Source organism: Nelumbo nucifera, chromosome 2 (assembly GCF_055504915.1).
Source record: "Nelumbo nucifera cultivar China Antique chromosome 2, China Antique-T2T, whole genome shotgun sequence".
In the NCBI taxonomy this organism is placed as follows: Eukaryota; Viridiplantae; Streptophyta; class Magnoliopsida; order Proteales; family Nelumbonaceae; genus Nelumbo; species Nelumbo nucifera.
Window position 1 is genome coordinate 64,392,097 of NC_142650.1, and position 22,564 is coordinate 64,414,660.

Consider the following 22,564-nt stretch of genomic DNA (forward strand, 5'->3'; position numbering starts at 1 on the left):
CCTCGTCTCAAGGACCCCAAAGCGTGTCGAGCAGACAAGGGCATAGCGCGGTCCAACCAAGAAAAGCAGGATACAACAAGAAGGTCAGCCCCCTCTGTCCGCTCTCGTAGGAGGACACACTAAACCACGTGGATCCAAGCCAAAGAGAGGCTTGGCAGACGGATGCCACCTCACGTGGTCTCCGTCGCCGAGTCTAGCTTCGTGAAGGACTGCGCAGTGCGCCCCAAGAAGGAAACGGCGATGCACACTACAGCTTTGGACCAAAGGGATGTCGAGATTCAAGAACTCCGCCAACACTTAAAAGAGTTAAAGCACAGCTAGAGAAGCACGACGCCACCTGAAGATCGACTCGGGCCCATGGCCAAGGAGCCACCCTTCACCCAGGAAATTGTGGACGAGGTACCTCCCACAAGATGGCGGGCACCCCAGCTTGACAAGTACGGTGGAAACACTGATCCCGTTGACTATATCGAAGCATTAAAGTCTCAGTTAATGTTGCACGGATCCTCTGAGGGCTTGATGTGCAAAACCTTAGTGGCCACTCTCGCAGGTCCAGCCCTAACCTGGTAATCCTCTCTGCCTCCACACTCAATAGCGTCGTGGGAGCAGCTGGAGACCCAGTTCCACGCTCAGTTCACAGTGAGTCAAAAGCATTGGTGGCCAGCCTCATGCAGATGCAACAGAGGAAAAACGAGTCCCTCAGGGACTACCTGGCCAAATTCAACAAGGAAACACTACTGGTCAGAAACCTGAACCAGTCTGTGGCTGTCACCGCTATCCAGCATGGCCTCCGCCCATCCCCATTCAACTTTTCCATCTCCGAAAACCCTCCGCAAACCCTAGCTGCGCTGATGAGCCATGCGTAGAAGTATACCAATGCAGAAGAAGCGCAGACACAACTACGGGTTGAGGAAGAGAGGCCTGACAAGAGGAGGAGAGATATTGAGGAGCGAAAGTCAGAAAGATCAGATCGGGACCATAAGAGGCAAGACCGCCGACCCGACCATAGACCACAGACACCCCCGCTGACCTATCGGAACTTCACGCCGCTCAATATGCCGCGATCTGAAGTCCTGATGCAAATCCATGACCGAGAAGATGAAAACGCAAAGCAACAAGAGAAATCACGACAAATATTGCGAGTTCCATAGAGATCATGGCCACGACATGGAGAACTGCTTCGACCTGCGCAACCACATTGAAGACCTAATCAGGCATGGATACCTCGGCGGATTCATCAAGAGCGAGAAGCCGGCACAGGAAGAACAACACACGGAGGATGCTCGACCGCCGCCCCCGGCTCCTCCTGCTGCTGTGATCCATGTCATATCAGGTGGAATCGCCGCAAGAGGGGAGAGTAGCTTGGGGCGTAAGAAGTATGCGCGACTGTGCGAGATCGACAACTGGGGGCACAAGAGGAAGCGCGACCAGACCATCACATTCACCGACGATGACCTCCGGGGGGTTCAAATCCCGCATGACGATGCCTTGGTCATCACGGCCAAGGTGGTCAACCTCGAGATAAGATAGATCCTAGTTGACACGGGTAGCTCCGCCAATGTACTCTTCGAGGACGCGTTTGAAAAGCTCGGCATCGACAAAGAGCGCCTCACCCTTTTCAACACTCCCCTAATGGGCTTCTTTGTGGAGTCCCTCCTGCCCACTGGGAGAATAACTCTTCCCCTACTGATTGGAGACAGTGACGTTACTGCGACGACCATGGTGGACTTCATTGTGGTTCGTTGCTCCTCTTCGTACAACGCCATCTTTGGTAGGCTAGCCCTTAATGCTCTGCAAGCTGCAGTCTCCACATTCCATCTTGCTATGAAGTTCCCCACCGAATATGGTATAGGGGTTGCACGTGGAGATCAAAGAACTGCACGACAGTGCTACCTACTCTCCTGCCAATGACCACAGTTGGCCGTAGAAGCACTAATGACAGAAGCTTATGACTTCCGAGATGAGGTGAGGACACAGCGCAACCAACCTATCGAAGACCTCATCTAGGTACCGCTTAACGAAGGAGACCCCGAGAGGATAGTCCAGGTCAGCTCTCTTAAATCACCACCTTTGGGAAGAGCTTGTACAACTATTGAGAGACCACGCTGATGTATTTGCCTGGTTAGCAGCAGATATTCCGGGGATCAACCCCGAAGTCATCACACACCATTTGAACACCGACCCCCGCTACTGACCTGTCAAGCAGAGGAAGAGGAGTTTCGCAATAGAACGATGGCAGGTGATTGCAGACGAAGTACAAAAGCTACTCGACGCCGAGTTCATTCGGGAGGTCAAATATCCCGACTGGATGACCAATGTAGTAATGGTGAAAAAAGTCAACAGGAAGTGGGAATATGCGTCGACTTCACCGACCTAAACAAGGCCTGCCCCAAAGACAGCTTTCCTCTACCAAGGATCGACCAACTTGTCGATGCAATGGCGGGCCATGAACTCCTGAGATTTATGGATGCCTTCTCAGGGTACAATGAGATATGAATGCATCCCGATGACTAGGAGAAAATAGCCTTTATCACCGACCGCAGCTTGTACTACTACAAGGTCATGCCCTTTGGCCTCAAGAATGCTGACGGCACTTACTAATGACTGGTGAATGAGGTGTTCAAAGATCAGCTCAGTCGAAACGTAGAGACATACGTCGATGACATGCTAGTGAAGAGAAAGAAGGCCGAACAACACCTTGACGACCTAAAGGAAGTCTTGAATACCCTCAGGAATTATAAGATGAAGCTGAACCTGACCAAATGTGCTTTCAGGGTCGGCTCGGGTAAATTCATGGGGTTCATGGTGACGCAAAGGGGGATTGAGGCAAACCCAGAGAAAATACAGGCCATCCTCGACATGCAATCCCCCCGAACCCACAAAGATGTACAACGGCTCACCGGTAGAATAGCTGCCCAAAGAAGGTTCATGTCCAAATTTGTGGACCGGTGTCTGCCCTTCTTCAAAGCCCTCAAATGACCGAAGGACTTCCAATGGTCCGAGGAATGTGAACGGTCTTTTCAATAACTAAAGCGGTACCTAAGTTCGCCGCCTCTCCTCACCAAGTCGAGCCCAGGGGATGAGCTATTGCTTTACCTCTCAACCAGGGATGAGATCGTCAACTTAGTACTAGTCAAGGAGGAAGACCGGGTTCAGAGGCCGATTTACTATACCAGTAAAGTCCTTGGCAGCGCAGAAACCCGGTACTCCAACTTGGAGAAAATGGCTCTGGCTTTGGTCACCTCGGCCAAAAAGCTTAGACCGCACTTTCAGACCCACACTATTCGAGTGCTCACCGACCAGTCGCTTAGGCAAGTCCTCCAAAGGCCGGAAGCATCTGGCCGCTTGATCAAATGGAGCATGGAGTTAAGTGAGTTCGACATCGAGTATGCACCCCGGCCTACGATCAAAGCTCAGCCCCTAGCCGACTTCATTGTCGAATGCACGTTCACCACCGAGGATCCTGCCCCGCCGCCACAAATTTGAACCCTACATGTAAATGGCTCATCCAATCAGCAAGGCAACGGAGCGGATCATATTCTCCTCGGCTTGGATGACACGGTGTTAGAGCATGCCCTCAAGTCCAAGTTTAAAGCGTCCAATAATGAGGTTGGGTATGAGGCTTTGATTGCCAGGCTACGCCTCGCCCTAGACCTGAGAGCTCGGAGAATAGAAGCCTTCAGTGTCTCTTAGCTGGTAGTCAACCAGATCCACGGACAATTTGAGACAAGAACGCCCACAATGGCAAGTTACATACAGAAGGTGTAGGAGCTCATCCATTGACTTGAGCGCTTCAACATCCAGCAAATTCCTTGAGCCGAGAACGTAAGAGCCAACACACTATCCATGTTAGCCAGCTCCCCGAGAACCGACCTCGGCAATACAACATGGTTGGACACTGTAGCCCAGCCGAGCATCACACAAACAACTCTCCTCGTCCTCCTGGTACAACATGACCCCTCCTGGATGGACCCTAAAACACAGTACCTCCGCGAAGGCACACTTCCAGAAGATCGGACGGAAGCAAAGAAGCTCCAGCACAGATCAGCCTGATATTGCCTTATCCATGGTCAACTCTACTGCCGCTCACATACTCTTCCCTACTTGAAATGTCTCTCCCCATCCAAGGCAGACTACGTCCTTAGGGAGATTCACGAAGGCATTTGCGGAGACCATCCTAGCGCACGCACGCTGGCACAGAAGGCACTTCGGCAAGGTTATTTCTGGCTGACGATGAAACAGGACGCAGCCCTGTTGGTTTGAAGATGCGACAGTTGCCAGTGACACTCCAATCTCCACCACCAGCCTATAGTCCCCTTGAAGCCAATCACCAGCCCATGGCAGTTCGCACAATGGGGACAGACATCCTTAGCCCCTTTCCCACTACGGTTGCTCAGAAGAAGTTCCTCCTAGTGGCGGTGGATTCACCAAATGGGTAGAAGCCGAACCTTAGCACGCTGAGGCTATGGTTCCTGTAGAGATTGGCTCCCCAACCCTCCGGATCGATCTCTTCGATGACGACTAGAACGACGAGGACCTCCGTGCAGAGTTAGACTTGATTGAGGAAGCCTGGGACCGAGCATATGTAAGGATGGTAGCACAACATCAGAGGATGGCGATGTACTACGAAACTAAAGTCAGAAGACACGAATTCAAGACTGGCGACCTCGTCCTCCACAAAGTCATAGTACCCGCACTTGGAGAAGGAAAGCTCGGACCGAATTAGGAAGGACTGTATAAAGTCACCAAGGTCCTTGGCTCAGGCACCTACAGGCTCGAAGACCTAGATGGCCGACTAATATTGAGGAGTTGGAACTCGGGAAATCTCAGGATGTACTACCCTTAGACTTGCAAGCATTAAAAGTTTCCTTTCTTTTAAGCTATATCTCTGACCCCAAGGTGTGCATACGCCCATCGCACACACCGCACATACACATGCTGAGCCGCACCGCCAACCGAGTTGACTCCACCGATCCCTGAACGGCTGAGCCCATTACACCCAGCTCGGCAACGTATCGCCGACTAAGCTACCTGGCTCAGTTGACAATGGTTGAGCCTAAACGTTGAGGAAAAACGCCCCTGCCCACCAAGGCCCGAGGGCGGTCGAGGAACTTCGCACAACCGCCGGCTTAACGGTTGAGCTAGCTGGGAAACGGCTAGCCCTACAAGGGCCCCAAAAGCTCCCGAGATCGGAAACTGAGCGTCCCATGGCTGAGAACTCGGGAATCAAAAGATCTCAGGCGACTACACCTCGGTCGGCACAAGACCGGGGATGCCGTGGCATAACCCGGCCGGCCACACCCCCGCCAATAGAAAATGGTACAATAAGGCTAACAAAAATTGTACAATAAGATAACGTGGCATAGCCCAGCTTGACACACACAATAGCCCGACCAGACATGCCTTAGCTGGGAAAAGAAAAAGGCACTAGGATAGCAATATATTGGCAGACAAAAGAAACACTAAATATTCAACTCAAAATCGTTCATTACATCGCTTAAGGCTCGACATACCGAGCCCAAGAGAAAAAAAATAGAAAAAAAGAGAGAGAAGGCTGCCGTTCAATCCTCGGCAGTAGAGTCAACAGCACCATCAACGGCTTCGACCTCAACATCAGCTCCCTCGGCGGATCCTTGCAGATAATCCGGATCGAAAGCACCCCAGCACTGCGATTCATCGGCCAACTCCAGATGGCGGCAAAGGATCCTTCGACGAAAGAGGTTGAACCCAGCCGTAAAGGAAGCTTCGACGTATTCGTCCATTTGCAGTTGCATCTCCTCCGATGCCTTGTACTAGTTGACTGCCTCCTCGGCAGCCTCTTGCCTCAACCTGTCTCGCTCTGCCTTAAGCTTGGTGATCTCTCGTTTCAGCTCCCGGACAAGGCTGGCCTGCTCGACCAGCTATACCTTTAGCTCAGCTACCTCCCTCTCAAGAGCGGCCGATCTCTCCCCAGCAGCCTGCAGCTCGGCCAACGCGACCACCGCACAAGCATTCTGCAACCAAAGCAAGGTGACTTAAAATCATCAACAGAAGTGGATAAGTACATGTCCAAACCACCATAACTGGCGAGCAAAACGGACAAGGGAGGTTTCCAAAGCCAAAAAATTTATCTGTAACTTCCACCCACTTCGAACCAATCCGCAAAAGATGCAAGATCTGCAACTGCCATCCAGCACACCGGATAACTGTCCACTGTGATGCCGGAGAACTGAAACGTCCATCTACAACACGGGAAAATTGTAACTGCCATCCAAATTTCCGGAGAACTGTAACTGCTGTCCCGAACGCCGGATAACTGTAACTGTCTTCCAAAAACGCTGGAGACGGCAAATGCAAGTGGCAACTTCCATCGGTGGTTAACGCAGAAAGATTTCTAGAGAAGAAACTCCCAATCAAAATGCCCGCAGATATATCGGACAGAAAAAAAAAAAAAAACAGGTGAGAAGAAACTAACAAATGGGAAACATGGGAGAACAAAAGGGAACAGGGGAGAACAAAATGGAGAACAGATGAACAGAGAACAGAGTGAACAAACGAACAGAATGAACAGAAAACAAACAAACAGATCGAACCTCGAGAGAACAAACTAATAGATCGAACAGAGAACAAAGAGAGATAGCCTCTCTTGAACAAACGAAACAGATCGAAAAGAGAACAAATGAAAAAGAGAGATCTCGAGAGATTTGAAAGAGAAACTAAACAGAAAACAAATGAACAGATCGAAAAAAGAAACTAAACAGAGAACAAACGAACAGAGCGAAAAGAGAATTTAAACAGAACGAAAAGGAAAAGAACATCGAGAGATCTAGAGAGAGAGCCTCCCTTGACAGAGAAAGAAAGAAAAAGGGAGGGGGGGGGGGGGGAGGGGGAGGAGTCACCCCTACCAAACTCCTTACCGGCGGGCGACGAGGACTGATACGTGGAGAGACTTTTCCAAATCTCTCTCTTTTAAAACTAAATTGAGACTCACATACATTACACCTATAAATTATTTTAAACAAAAGTATATCTATTTAGTTTTTCTCAGAACTTGCACCACATGGAATCTTGATGGAATAATAATGGGAGATGTAAAACCAGTGGATGCTATTTTTATTTTCTGCTGCAAAAAAGGAGCTCAGAAGCGCTTCAGTTATCTTTATTCTGCTTCATTAAAGGCAAACAAAATATTAAGTTCGAATATGGTTGCAAATGGGAGATCGAATCAGCTCCCCACAAGACTGCCCCCCACAACGTCCCACAGCACATCTCTGCCTTATATTGGGAACATCTTCCAATGATGACATCATCATTCCTGATATTATCATTGGGAGATGTTTCCAATACATGGTAGAGATGTGCTGTGGGACGTTGTGGGGGGCTGATTTGAACTCTGCAAATGGGTGGGCCGATCAGCTTTCTATGTGATCGACTGTATAATTATATATGCTTTGATCTAGGCTTAGTCGTTTGGGAGTTGGGATTGAAGAACCTTGAGCTGGTGATAGGCCCATAATCCTTCTTGGCTCTTTCAGTCCTTTTAAGTCCCTGAGCTAGTGATAGGCGTGTTTATTAGATGGATTAGTTTAGGTTAATGGTCAATCTAAATATAAACTCTAGCTTTGACCCAAACTAATATCGAAATCAAAATTTGCCCACTAATACATGGGGTGAACCAAATTTCTTCTTATATAAAAGTCTAAAGAAGCCATTTCTCCTTTCCATTGGTTATTAGATTTTTCTCAGTTTTTTTATTAATTTAACATAAACTCTCAGATCTGAATTCCATTCTCTTGCCAATACCACTACAAAGTTAATTCCATTCTCTTGCCTCACATCTGGTCTTCAACGCACGTACTTGCCATATAGAAGTTGATTTTCACTTTTTTCGGGACGCTTCACATACAGTACACCTTGTCAGTTGATCAACTTGCAGATGTTTTCAATGTTTTTGAACCATCGTTGGTCCAGACGGTTGGACTGTTCGGCCCGGAAACCGTCCAAGTAACTGGTTCCGTTTCACCCCTAACCCGTTCTTGGGTCAAAAACCGTTGACTTCGTTAGAAAACCATTGACCCAGGTCATCGAACCGTTGACTCATTTGACCCGGCCAACGGTTCTCTATATAATGTTGTAGAACTCAGATCTGAGATCCGCACGAACTCAGATCTGCGATCCAAGAAGGAGAAGAAGAAGAAGAAGAACTATAGGTGTTTAGAATTTAGATCTGCATCTATTGCCGTCGCGGTTGCCATCGCCGCTATTGTCGCCTGTGAGCAGCGAATCCTCTTCCTCATTTTTCTTCTTCCCTCCTCTCCTTCCCTCCTCTCTTTCCTTCTTCTTTCTTTTTTTCTTTCTCAGTCGAACCTGGCTTTTCTCCGCCGACATCTTCTTTCTTACATGAGGTTTACATATTAGGGTAAATCTCATATAAAGATTTGCCCTAATATGCAAACCGTCCAAACCGTTCGACCTGGATGGTTGAACCGCTGACCTGGAAACCGATAACTAGAACGGTTCCATTTCCGGGTCGGTTTTTAAAATCTTGGATGTTTTTACTAAGCCCTTGCCATCACCATGATTTTCTTCACTGATTTACAAGCTTCATGTGATTCCTATGCCCATTTGCTTGAGGGGTCGTATTAAGGATAAGATTGACATGTATAACCAAGATTACAAGGATTACAACTTCGTCTCTCCAGCAGGATAATTCTAATCCTTTCGAACCTCCAATCCTATCTAATTAATTGTAATCTGATTTAAGTCTCCTACTTATTATTATACTCAAACTCTTCTCATACTAATATATAATGACAAATTAAGGTTCTGGAGTGAAGTACCACCAAACCATTCTTGTTTACAACTAGTTTGTTCTATATTGCAAACTCCACTCTTCATGAGACGTTCAATCTTATCTCCCCCCAGAAAGTTTTATTGAAGCCTCGACATCTTGGCTCTTGACATGTTAGCACACAAGGATTTCCTTCTTTTACATTATTTTTGTCAGGTTAAAGATGTTAGATGGAATCCACATGTTTGTAAGCCATACTTTTGTATATATAGGTCTCTCTTTCTTTCCATGTTAGTAAGGAATTTAGTCATGCCGTTCCTGATAGTAACTCTATATGGTAAGAATTTATCCTGGAAAGTGGATGGTAAGATGATCTCCTCTTGGATATAGCCTTAGACTATATAGATTTGCACTTTGATATGCGTTTGTTTTTTCTTTTTGCTTCATCTAAGATCAATTGGATCCACTGAGACAGATCCTAAGATAATTCAGTAGGCTTGTGCGAACAGCAGTTCAACTGTTAGAGTCAATAGATAAATCCATGATGTGACCAATCTAAACAATTTAAAAGTAAAAATAATAAAAAATCCGACAACCCACTTAATGGATCAACTGCGTCAAGAGTTCAACCATGGGGATCAACATCTGTGACATTGATAGGGGTTGACTCAAATCATGATTCTGGTCAGAAATTTTCTGTGCATTAATGATAACATATCACCAATACCTTTTTTCTCCTAATTTGCATTTCTACTTTTTCAAAATGTGATCTATTTATTGATCTTCAATCCCATCCACTTGCAGCACTAAGAAAAATTAATACAGAAATTATGTCTGTTATTAATGGCTTTAGAAGCAAGAAATTCCAAAAAACTCACACTAAGGATGAGATTGTTGCTGAATGTAAATTATTACAAACAAAGAAATTACGTCTGTTACCAATGGTTTTAGATGGAAGAAATTCCAAAGAACTCACACTAACGATGAGATTATTGCTGAAAGTAGATTATTACAAACTGTTGGTGATGAGTGGAGAAATTTTTACATCCTACCACCATGCAAATGTAAAAGAAGCGAGACCAGCATGGTAGCCACCAGCGTTGTAGCAAGCTCAATGTAGCTTCCATTGCGAGAACCATCACTGTGATGATTGGCAGCAGCCGTAGCACCAACACCGGCACCGGCAGCTGTTGCCGTTCCAAATCCGCCTCTGGCTAAGTCACCAGCAGCGCCACCAAGACCTGTAATTGGAATGGTTGATCTTCTTTTAGGCATATCATCACTTGCCAAAAGAAGACGTGCATTTCCTTGGCCGTGCATCCTTTCATCATCCTCACTAGGTTGCTTTTCACAGGCTACAATAACAGTCAAGTGTCACTTTTATACAAAAATAAAATTATGGTTGTATCTGTTTTTGGTATAAATACGGATTGATGTAAAATTTTATTTCCGGTCTCTTTTGTTCGTTGTTTGGATGGAATGTAGTTTTACATCGAAAATCAATGTAAACTCCACTGGAAGTACAGTTTTACATTAATAATCAATGTAAATACAACATATAATAAATCGATGCTGTAAATACTTACATGGATAATCAAACTTTTCAAAATTACAACAGTTCACTCATTTAAATTGATGGGTGTTGAATTCCGTCGATGTACTTTTACATCGATACATATTTAAACCAAAAACAAAACGCAGGCTATGATAACTTTGAACTGAAACGAGAGGAAAATAAGAAAAGAAAGAAAAGATGAATGCCCGAAACCAAAGTTTTGTGTAAAGTTGAAGAAGCTATTAGTAGACAAAGAATGCAGAGAAAATGCATCAATGAAAATCCCATCTCTTTCGCTCTCCTGAACTCTCTGACTTGTTTTGTTATCTTTATCCATCGCCATTGATGATGTGTATTTATATCAGAAGCGGGAGGGGAGTAATGCATGCATGGTAGGTCAGTCTATAAAGACAGTACTGGTATATATGAAGAGTACTCTGACCAAGTCATTCCACATATGTCTGGATAGATTCTTTTGTGTTAATATTCCATCATAGCTTTCATAACTGATAAGGGCACTCCTGATTTTTGTTACTCGTTTTGGCAAGAACAATAAATGGAGGTTGTTTTGATCCTTTGTTGTGGAATTTCATCAGCATCTCCAATAATCTTAGTAGATGGCGCTTTTGGATGTGTAGTGATAATTTCTTTGTTGATGATAGAGTATATACTAATTTAATTGATGAAACTAATGGATGCTGAAATGTAAAATTAGGTTTATATCAAGTATATATATTTTATATTGTAAATTTTTAATGAAACATATACGAGTAGGCAATTGTTTTATATTGTAATTTTTTAAAGAATTAATAATTATTTATATTTTATATAGTAATTTTAATATTTTTTGTAATACAAAAATAATAATAATTAATTTCAGTTAGGGTTATTCATAGAATCGACCAAACTGACCAAACTGACCAAATCCGAGTGGATTGGTCGGCTTTCTAATATTTCTGGTCCGCTTTGATTCAGTAATTTTCCAACTCGATTAGGTTGGGTCAATTTTGGTTTGGCTATTTGTAAACTGACCAAAATCAAACTGACCGACCATAGATATATGTTAATATAATATTTTTTAAATTTAGTTTTTCTATATAATATGAGAAAGTGCAAAACTCCCATATTTCTGATTCTAAAATATTTTATATTGTAAACTTAAATTTTTTTAATTTATTTTTTCAATAGTACTACTGTAATTTTTTAAATGTAAATTTTTTAAGTTTAAATCTTTTGAACTGACCAACCAAACCCAGAAACCGACCTAAATTGATACAACCCGAATTGACCAGTTTTCACTAATGGTCGGTCGGTCGGTCGGTTTCAGGTGACCAACTCCCCAAACTGACCAAGTCAATTTGGATGGCCAACAATATACAACCTAACTAACTTGTGAACATTCATAATTTCAACTAAACTAATAGTTAAATTTCTAATAAATAACAATACTTTAATCTCCAATAATTATTGAGAATTTATAGCGAAAATACACAATTATTGAAAATAAATTTATAACAAAAATATAATAAATAAATAAATAATGTAAACATAATTAAATCTATTATAATTATTTCTTTTGTTTTTAATAAGTGTTTTAAAGTTATTACATAATTTTGTTATAATATTTTAATAATTATTAAACATTTTAATTCAAAGCTTCTTTAAGTAGACATAGATGAAAAGTAGGGGAGATGCTAAATAGGAATTAGACATAATAAGAGATAATTTATGAGAAAATAGGGGATAGTGGTGCCATGTGGATAAATTGGATATGTAAGATAAATTAAGAGGTATTTTATGAGGAATTTTAGGTGAGAGAAATAGCTTAGGATTAATTTTAGGAGGGATGAGATTCCCTACAAACAAAACGCTGCATATATTGTAAAAGCATGGGAATTCAGTCACATATTGAGAATATCTCTCCATGAATTTAAAATATGGACAGAAGATATTCCCCATGTACAGCTGGATATACCCCCATAAGCAACTTAGTTATGTGGTGCCTTTGGGCTTTGTATATATGCTAACATAGAGAATTATTTCCTAACACTAGTGTTTTACTAAGATGTAGCTAGAAGTAATGCATGCTACGACCATCTAAACATTGCTCAATCGCACTTCTTTTACTTCTCATTTGTCATACAATATTTTGTTTTTCAAAAATGTTAAAATAACAAGCCTTTTGATATGGGCACTTTGGCTTTTGATAAAATAGATCATCTCCTTTTCATTAAAGACTATAGGTGTGCCCAATTTTAATTACTGGTTTTATTTTGAAAATAATTGTTGGAAGTGGTCAGCCTCAAAGTCCCCACTGACATAAAACCAACTGAACACATCACTTTCTTTTTCTTTTATTAGAAAATTCAAGCATATTTTCAGCACAATTTATAGGGCTAAGACCGGATCAATTCTGACCTGGTCCCAACTCCCAACTAACCTCATTATCAGCACTAACTGTATTCTCCAATGTTTTAAAAATCTCCCAACTAATAAGTTCCCATCAATTTGATTCCTTTTTTGGCATTATAATAGTGTCGCCAGTGCAAGTTGGTGGGGCAGGGTGCATGTGAGGAGATTGGATTTCGTCCTCACACTGTCCTCATAATACTTGCAGCGGTGTAGTATTATAGGCAGTATTTTCACCCTTGTATGTTCTCATTCACAGTTTCACAGTAAGACATTCCCAATGCACGATTAAAATGTTGTGAGATTGGTGTGAGGACTAATTTTATGAGGTTAAGATTATGTTTGGTTTTGTGGACATTTATTGAAAAAACATCGACTTATCAGCACCATACATGCATTGTGCATAAAATCATAGCTTGATTTCAATGCTTATTAGATAAATATTGAAAAATAAAAATGTTTAATTAGATTTGTGTGTAAGAGGCATTGAGGGGAAATTTTAAATTCTCATTTTCCCCAATGCCCCAATGTTTGTTGAAATGAAATGCTTATGTGGCATACTTTATGAGATATTAATATGAGGTGGAAAGTAATTTTATGGAGTGTTACCTGAAACGCTCCTGAAACACCCAACCAAACAACAAAAGCAATAAACATTTAAAATAGTAATTTTCAAATAAATGTTTAATACGGTATTTGGAAGCGTGGGCACTTTTTGGGACTGATTTTCAAGAAAAAACGCCCATGCTTCCAAGACCCGTTTTTCGCAAAAAAAAAAAACAAAAAACGCTTCTGCCACGTAGGCAGTGAGCAACACTATGCTGTTTGGTAATGTGATTTTCATCCTATTAGTTTATGCAACTTGCAGCACAAAGTTATCTAGAAGTTGATCACTTTGAGGTTCGGATCCATCTCACCAAAAATTATCTAGCACGCGAGATCAATAAAAAAGTAAAAGGAGGAAATGTGCTTCTTATACTTGACATGATAAATGCTTGTGGCCGCTTGGACTGGAATTTTATGTTTTTTATGTTGGAGAAATTAAGCTTTTGTTAGCAATGGATTGACCTAATCAGGAAAACTTTCACAAATTGTTGATTTTCAGTTGGGATTAATAATGGAAGAGTGAAAGACCCTCTCTCATAGCCTCTTTATTATCAGTTGGGATTAGGTAGGTACAACATTGTAAGCACCTTCAATGAATACCTAAAATATTTTTTGACACATGTCCCTTAAAATACTTCCAGTGTACCCTTGAAAAAAATTAAAATCCACTTTTGATATTTGTTATAATATTTACAAGAGCTTATTGAATGTACTTACTATATTGTGTCCAATAGATTTGATTCCTTATAGAAAAAAATTCCAATCCTATCTATCATAACCGAAGATCGAAGTCCTGATTAAAGAATTGTTCCAGCCCTAATCCTTTCCGAGATCTGGAAGGAGAGGTGTACCCGCCGCTTTGAGTGTAAAGTACAGCCAATAGAAAAGTAGTAAGAAAAGTTATTGAGCTCTTTGGGTTGCTACAAGGCCGAACATGTTTTTTTATTGGCCCAGCCATTCCTTAGCTTTGGTGGTTTAGAGATGCATCATATAGCACCATTTTCAAAACCGGACTAGACTGGACGGTCGTTTTCCTCCAAAACCGCATTTTCCCCCAAAACCGTTGATTTTGGTCAACAAACCGCTGAACCGGCCGGTTAATCGTTCGAACCGTTCGAATAGTATTGATCGTTTTCCAATTTAAAAATTTTTTTTGTCAAAACGGGCCGGCCATTCAGGTCGAACGGTCGAACCGTTCGAGCCGGTAACCGGACCCCTGACCAGTTCGGTCACCGGTTTGTTTTTAAAAACCATGTCTTATAGGATAAACTAGGTGGAGTGCTTTGGATCGGAATGAAATGGATAAAATAGCCCCACCTTTGGTTTGGGCCATCCAAGGGTTATGTCCACCCTGTAAGTTTTAATTTCATTTTTGACAATGGTTATTAAAAGTTTGAGGTGGCCGCCGATTGGAGTAAAGTTTGGGAATATAATTATTTTTATTTTAACTATTTATTATTTAAAAAATATGAAAAATAGTTAGATTAAAATTGAACCCAATCAATTTTGAAAGAATTCCAATCCGATCCATTTGGATTTTTAGATTGGATTCAAATTTAAGATTTCATTAGTAATTAATATCAGATTGGATGAGCCTGGCCAAAACAGTCTAAGACCTCGGCCACCAGCAATGCTATAGAACATAATTTAAGGTTTCACTCCCAATTTTCCTGTATCCTATAACAGATATAGGACATACTTTCTCTGAGAAATGAAGATACCCCTTTGTTAGCGGGCAACTTCAATTCTAAGGAAGTATTTCGAAGGACCTAGATCTTTTAGATCAAGCTTAGTAGCAATAAATCCCTTCAATCTTTGAATTTCATCTTTCTAGTCACTAGTGATAACTACATCATCAACGTACACTACTAGGGTTGCATGTTTCCCTTCCCCTCTTCTCACAAACAATGTATGATCAGATTGACATTGCTTGTATCATTTTTGTTGTATAGCTACCTAGAATCTACTGAACTAAGCTCTTGGTGATTGTTTTGGGCTATATAATGACTATTTTAACATGCATACCTTTTGTTCATTTCCCTGAGGCCGAAACTAGGGGGTTGTACAAATTACACTTCTTCTTCAAGATCACCATTTAGAAATACATTCTTGATATCCAATTGGTGAAGGTCCTAATCGAAGTTAGCAGATAAAGAGAAGAGGACCCTAATGGAGTTCATCTTAGTAACTGGTGCAAAAGTTTCTGCATAATCCACCCCATACATTTGAGTGAACCCTTTTGCCACTAGACGGGATTTATACCTTTCCACTGTACCATCAGCCATATGTTTCACTATAAATAACCATTTACATCCAACATGTTCCTTTCCCTCAGGAAGATCCACCAATTCCCTTGTACCATTTTTAAGTGATGCATTAACTTCTTCCTTCATTAAATCTATCCATTCAGGCACTGAGAGAATTTCTGCCACATTCTTAGCAATAGGAACATTATCAATAGAAGAGAGGAATGCCCGAAAGGAAAGTGAAAGGTTTTCATAGGAAACAAAATGCGAAATGTGGTGCTTAGTGGTGCAAGACCTAACACCCTTCCAGTGAGCAATAGGAAGGTTAAGATCATAGGCATTGGAGGTATCAATTGCAATAGGGTTAGGAATATCAATGGGAACTAAGGTACCTGACTGGATAGGATCTATTATTGGAGAATTTGTTGGCATTGGTGGTATAACTTCTAGATGTTCCATAGCTCTTGAACTTGGTTGGACTTTATGATGACGATAGAAAACACGGAAGAGAGGAGGATCAAGTAGAGGAGGGAGCTGAATCTGAGGTAGAGGAGGATTCTGAACCTATTTGTCCTCATGCCTACACTCCCCTGAGGAGAAACATGAAAGAATGGTTTACTTTCAAAAAAGGAGGCATCCATGGAAACATGATATTTTCATGAGACGGGATCAAAGCATTGGTACCCCTTCTGATTTGTAGGGTACCCCAAGAACAATTTCCCACCAGTGGGTGATAGGTTTTGAACAAAGTAACAATAACCAAAAACACAGAGATGAATAGACAAAAGAGGAGCTTTGGGAAACAGAATGTGATGTGGGTCTTTTTACTCTAACCATCAAGAGGGCATGAAGTTAATGAGATAAGCATCACAAAGGGTAGCTTCAGGCCAAAAACGTTTAGGGACATTCATATGAATCGATAATCCCCAAGCTTTTCAAGAATATGGTAGTTCTTTCTTTTAACAACACCATTTTGTTGTGGTGTTCGAGTATAGGAGCTATGGTGGAGTGATCAACGTGAAGCAAATAACTCCATAAGATCATTATGAAAGTATTCTTTGGCATTATCAGATTGGAAGATTTTCATTTCGGTTTAAAATTGGGTGAAAATCATTTTTTGGAAATTTTGGATAATTTTTGCTACTTCATCCCTAGTTCGCTTGGGATATATCTATGTGTACTTGGAATAGTAATTAATAAAGGTAATAAAATACTTCTAGCCAATTTCAAATGGTAAAGCAACTGGGCCCTAAACATCAGAGTGAACAATATGAAAAGGGAAATTCAGATTTATTATTTTTTTAAAAAGATGAGTTCTTTATTGTTTACTCAACTAACAAGTTTGACATATCAATTCTGAAACTGGCACTGACTTAAACAACTTTGGAAACACAATTTTAAGGAATCAAAGGATAAATGACCAAGATGACTCTGTCATAAATAGGCTTGACTCTTACTATATTGATTCTTAGACTCTATGACTGCAAGACCAGCCTTATTATCCTGCAAGTAAACACCACCCACCATACGCCCTGTACCAATCATCTTCCCCGAGGCCAAATCTTGAATCACACAATAGGAAGGGAAGGCGATTATTGAATAGTATAAAAAATTTGTTATACTTTAATAGAAAACAAATTAATAGATAATTAAGGAACATGTAAAATATTAGAAAGGGTAGGACCAAAAGGAAGAGAAATGGTTATGGTAGAGAATGAACCATCAGTCAGTCTCACTTTATCTCTTCCAGAGAGGAAAGTATAGGTCTGAAAGTAGGTTGACTTACTAGTCATATCTTTTGACGCTTTACAACAATTATTTAAGAAGAGTCAAAGGAACGAGACGATACATGGAGAGTTGTGGCAAAATTACCTGATGTAGACGCATATGAAGTTGATGGAGGATGAACATCCATCTGACAAATAGCCCTACCATAAAGTTCTAAATGATCATGGAAAGAATTAATAATATCTTCCCTAGGGTAAGAACTAGAGGTGTATATCTGAACTATAGTAGTAGTCATGTTTGTTGTAGTGAATTTTCTTGAATCTTCTGCCCTAACTTCTTATTTAGATCTAAACCCTATTTCTTATTAAATTCCTGAGCCCATTTCAGCTTCCCATGAAGGTCCCAACATGTGTTATGAGTGTGTCGAGGCTTCTAACAATGGGTGCATCATAATTTTCCTTTGTCATCCACCCTTTTTTGAAAGTCTCCCTTCTTAAAGGAATTTCCCCCACTTGTGACAACACTTCCTTCTGTTGCCAAGACAATTGCATCTCCCCCAGAATTATTCATCAGATTTCTTCTACTTTCTTGTGACTACACTAGAGCATATACCTCTTGGACAGATGGGAGATCCTTGAAGCAATGATATGTACTCTAATAGATTCATATGTAGGGTTCAGGCCAAGGAAGAAGGCATATTCTCAGCTTTGAAACAAGAGACTTATACGCTTTGGCATCTTCATCACACTTCTAATCTTTACTCTGATAGTGATCCAACTCTTTCCAGATGGAAGACAAGTCTGAGTAGTACACAGAGAGACACTTCTCTCCCATGTTTGCAAGTAGAGGATTTTGCCTATAACTGATAGATTTTTGCATAGTGTCACAATTTAGAATAGGTTGACTTGGCTTGTTCCCAAATCTCATAAGTTGTCTCAGCCCTCATAAAATTTCTTCTCACATGAGGTTGCATAGACACCAAGAGCCATGACATTACCATGTTCTCCCTGTTCCATCTGTCATGCTCAGCACTCTCAGAATTAGGTTCTTTAATTCTTCCATTTATATATCCTATATTTCCTCTTGCAGTAATGTATAACCTAATCCCCTTCAACCATTCTAAGTAATTGAGACCATTAAGAGGTATGACAGCTATAGGAAAGGAAAAATCCATACCCCACTCAATCCATTCTGCATTGAGGAAATACTAGAAGTGGCTAAATCTTCACTAAAAAGAACACAGTTCGACCTATTTCCCCTTTCGCACACAATATTATTTCTGATAAAAAAAATCCGCACTAGGAAACTATAGGCAGCCACCTTCTAAATCTACCACAGTACTTCAGTCGCCCAGAAAAGAAATTACTACTGTTACTCCACCTATGTAGAGGTCGTCACCGACCTACAAACTACCCATTGCACTACTGTCACAACACACCGGTCATCTCTGACTTACAAGCACTCCACAAAGCTGTTGTCGTAGCACATACAAGTCACCTCTGACCTACAATTACCACAAGGATCACTCGATCCTACAAAAAAATGGTGTCACGTTTCCAAACATCCCCTAAAGCAATAAACATCCCATCTTTAAACGCTAACAGAACCAAACACATGCTAAATCTGGATTGGCATGTGAGGCCCATCAGCCATGTAATGGAATGGAATCTAGCGCTCCTCACAGCATGTCTTTGTTGCACATTAGGAGCATCTACTGTACTTGTATTTATTATTGTGAGGAGGTTGCAGGATTGATATAGGGTTGTCAAGACCTCCAAAACCTAAAACCCAATCCAAAATCCTATATGATTATCTCAGATTAGGAAGATGTGTTTACATGCTCATATTAGATTACGATTAATCCAATTTGATCAGATAAAAATCATAGCCCAATTATTTTTTAATATATAAAATTTATATTATTATATAAATATAACAATATTATACATTATAATATGTTAATCTATATCATGGAAAACTTGTGTATAACTAAGTGAGATACAACTCTTGTTTTTAAGGATTACTCTAATTTTCCCCCCTCTTTCTTTTATGACAATATGGCCGACAAGAGCCTCCCTTGACACAAACCCCAAGGATGGTGATCCTCCTCACCATAATGCCTTGAGTTCTTTTCTCTCAAACAAAATCCCAGGTGAAATGGCTAGGAGTAGGTGACTCCAACACTAAGGTTGTGTTTGGTACCATTGCCACTTCTATTTGCAATGTTTTAGGTCAATGAATACAAAATTTATGAGAATATATTTTTCTATAACAAATGCTTTGAGTTATCAATATAACATTTGATACTATTGTTGTTTCATTTGGTGTTTCTACAATAAATGCTGACACCCAGTGTGATGTTTATATTTTTTTTTGTGGAAGTGATTATCTGATATAATATGACAAGACAATTTCTCAAAAATTTGTATTAACCAACATAAAACGTTATAAGTGGCAATGACACCAAATGCAACCTTTGTTTTTCATCTTTTTCTTTTCGAGATAAAAAAAAAAAAAGAGAATGGGGAGTAGTGTTGAATAAAATATGATAATTAATAGTAACTGAGTGGAAGGTAATAACAAGATCTTGGTGGAGGCAATAAGGTATTTTGAAAATGTTTTGAGTAGTGAACCAAATGTTGTCCATGATTCCTTGTTGTCTTTTATCCCTCATCTCATTAGGGAAAAAGACAACGAGGCCTTACCGAGACTGCTGTAAAAGGAGGAGGTATGGGTTATGGTAAATCGATCCTTGTGGATAGTGTTATGGGCCTGATGGGTTGAGTGTTATTTCATTTTGGGGTGTTGGGAAATCATAAAAGAAGATGTCTTTTAGGCAGTTAAAAGCATTCATTACAGGTGCGACGTTGCCTAGAAGTTACACCTCAAAAATGACTAACTAGATCAAATCAGCCTCCCTCAAGATTGCCCCCCACAACGTCCCACAGCATATCCCCACCACACGTGTATTGGGAACATCTCCCAATGATAATATCAACATCGGGAGATGTTCCCAATAATACACAACGGGGATGTGCTGTGTGGGGTGTTATGGGGGGCTGATTTGACTTCTCAGATCTCCATCCTATTAGCTTATGCAACTTGCATCACAAAATTATCTAGAAATTGATCACTTTGAGGTTCGGATCCATCTCACCAAAAATTATCTAGCACGCGAGATCAATAGAAAAGTAAAAGGAGGTAATGTGCTTCTTAAACTTGACATGATAAAAGCTTATATCCGCTTGCACTGGGATTTTATTTCTTTTATGTTGGAGAAATTTGGCTTTTGTTAGCAACGGATTGACCTAATCAGGAAAACTTTCACAAATTGTTGATTTTCAGTTGGGATTAATAATGGAAGAGTGAAAGACCCTCTCTTTCCTAGCCTCTTTATTATCTGTCGGTATTAGGTAGGTACAACATTGTAAGCACCTTCAATGAATATCTAAAATATTTTTTGACACATGCCCCTTAAAATACTTCCAGTGTAAAAATTAAAATCCACTTTTCATAGTTGTTAGAATATTTACAAGAGCTTATTGATTGTACTTACTATATTGTGTCTAATAGATTTGATTCCTTACAGAAAAAAATTCCTATCCTATCTATCATAGTCGAAGATCGAAATCCTGATTAAAGAATTGTTCCAGCCCTAATTCTTTCAGAGATCTGGAAGGAGAGGTGTACCCGCCGCTTTGAGTGTAAAGTACAACCAGTAGAAAAATAGTAAGAAAAGTTATTGAGCTCTTTGGGTTGCTACAAGGCAGAACATGATTTTTTATTGGCCCAGCCATTCCTTAGCTTCGGTGGTTTAGAGATGCATCTTATAGCACTGTTTTCAAAACCGGACCAGACCGAACGGTCGAATCGGAAAAACCAGGAACCAGTCACCCGACCGGTTCCGTTTTCCTCCAAAATTGCTTTTTCCCCCAAAACTATTGATTTTGGTCAGCAAACCGCTGAACCGGCTAGTTAATCGTTCGAACCGTTCGAACGGTTTTGATAGTTTTCCAAATTTTTAATTTTTTTTGTTAGAATGGGCTGGCCGTTCGAGTTGAACGGTTGGACCATTCGAGCCTGTAACCGGATCCCTAACCAGTTCTGTCACCAGTTTGTTATTAAAAACCATGTCTTATAGGATAAAATTCAAATGCAAGTTAATTTTTAATTTATGACTTACTAATTTTATTAATTTCTTAATTTTTAGTAGTTGCTAGTTAAAATTTGTTAAAATTTAATATTTTTATTAATTTCAGTAATTAGGTTTTAAATTATAGTTTTCTGACAATTAATGAATTAATAAGATTTGAATATGAATAGGGATGGCAATGTTCCCCGCCTTGTTGGGTACTCAATATCAGGTCAGGGATGGGATTGCCCTGGCAGGGACAATGATTGATAATGATACCCAATCGAGGATGGGGATGAAGATGGGGGAGTGAATTAATCGCCCCGTCCTAACCCCAATTATATATATATCAAAATATATTTAAAATATTTTTATATTTTAAAAAATTTCCTCATTTTAAGTAAATATATTTTATAAAAATAATTTTAAGGGTAAAATACAAAAACCTTGACAATCATAAAAACTTCCCCTATAATTTCTTTTTAACAAATACCTCCCCTAAACTTTTGAGAAACTCAACAAAAACCTCCCTTACATCACCTTCCCATACGGAAAACGTTAAACGGATGCACCAATTTTTCCAAATGCCTATTCTACCCTTTTATACATTATTTTAACTACAAAATTACTAAAATAGCCCTGTTTTAACTCAACAAAAATTTTAGAAGATGACCGTTAAAGGAGGTTTTTGTCAAATTAAAATATGGCTATTTTAGTAATTTTGTATGTAAAATAATTTATAAAAGGGTAGAATGGGTATTTAGAAAAAATGGGTGCATCAATCTAACATTTTCCGTTTGGGAAGGTGAAGGAAGGGAGGTTTTTGTTGAGTTTCTCAAAAGTTCAAGGGAGATATTTTTTAAAATGAAACTATAGGGAAGGTTTTTATGATTGTTAGAAACTTTAAGGGAAATTTTTTGTATTTTACCCTAATTTCAATTTAAAATTTTAAGGATCCGTGTTCCTGATAAAGAATCCATAGAGGAGATCAAGGTCAAGGATGGTGATTTGTTTCAAAGTCGAGATCAGGGACAAGGAATATGGTCCCCACCGTGAACCCCCCCCGCCCACTTGTCATAGTTTTATAATTAACACGAGCAAGCCTATGCCTATCCCAA

General features: G+C 40.4%; 1 protein-coding gene and 2 long non-coding RNA genes across 3 annotated transcripts; 1 reads left to right on the plus strand and 2 right to left on the minus strand.

The window, feature by feature from the left end:
• The first annotated feature begins 1,086 nt into the window (after nucleotides 1–1,086).
• Nucleotides 1,087–1,530, plus strand: LOC104607732 (uncharacterized). The gene has a single exon (XM_010273433.1). It carries the CDS (start codon nucleotides 1,087–1,089, stop codon nucleotides 1,528–1,530), a length of 444 nt encoding a protein of 147 aa, XP_010271735.1.
• A 3,879-nt stretch (nucleotides 1,531–5,409) lies between these two features.
• LOC148802279 (uncharacterized) lies at nucleotides 5,410–7,121 on the minus strand. The gene is made up of 2 exons (XR_016082893.1): nucleotides 6,128–7,121; nucleotides 5,410–5,993 (listed from the first exon to the last, which is right to left on the minus strand). It is a non-coding gene; the product is annotated as an uncharacterized LOC148802279 (long non-coding RNA).
• Nucleotides 7,122–9,586: 2,465 nt separating this feature from the next.
• Nucleotides 9,587–10,656, minus strand: LOC148802280 (uncharacterized). Its single transcript, XR_016082185.1, has 2 exons — nucleotides 10,532–10,656; nucleotides 9,587–10,125 (listed from the first exon to the last, which is right to left on the minus strand). It is a non-coding gene; the product is annotated as an uncharacterized LOC148802280 (long non-coding RNA).
• Between the last annotated feature and the right edge of the window lie 11,908 nt (nucleotides 10,657–22,564).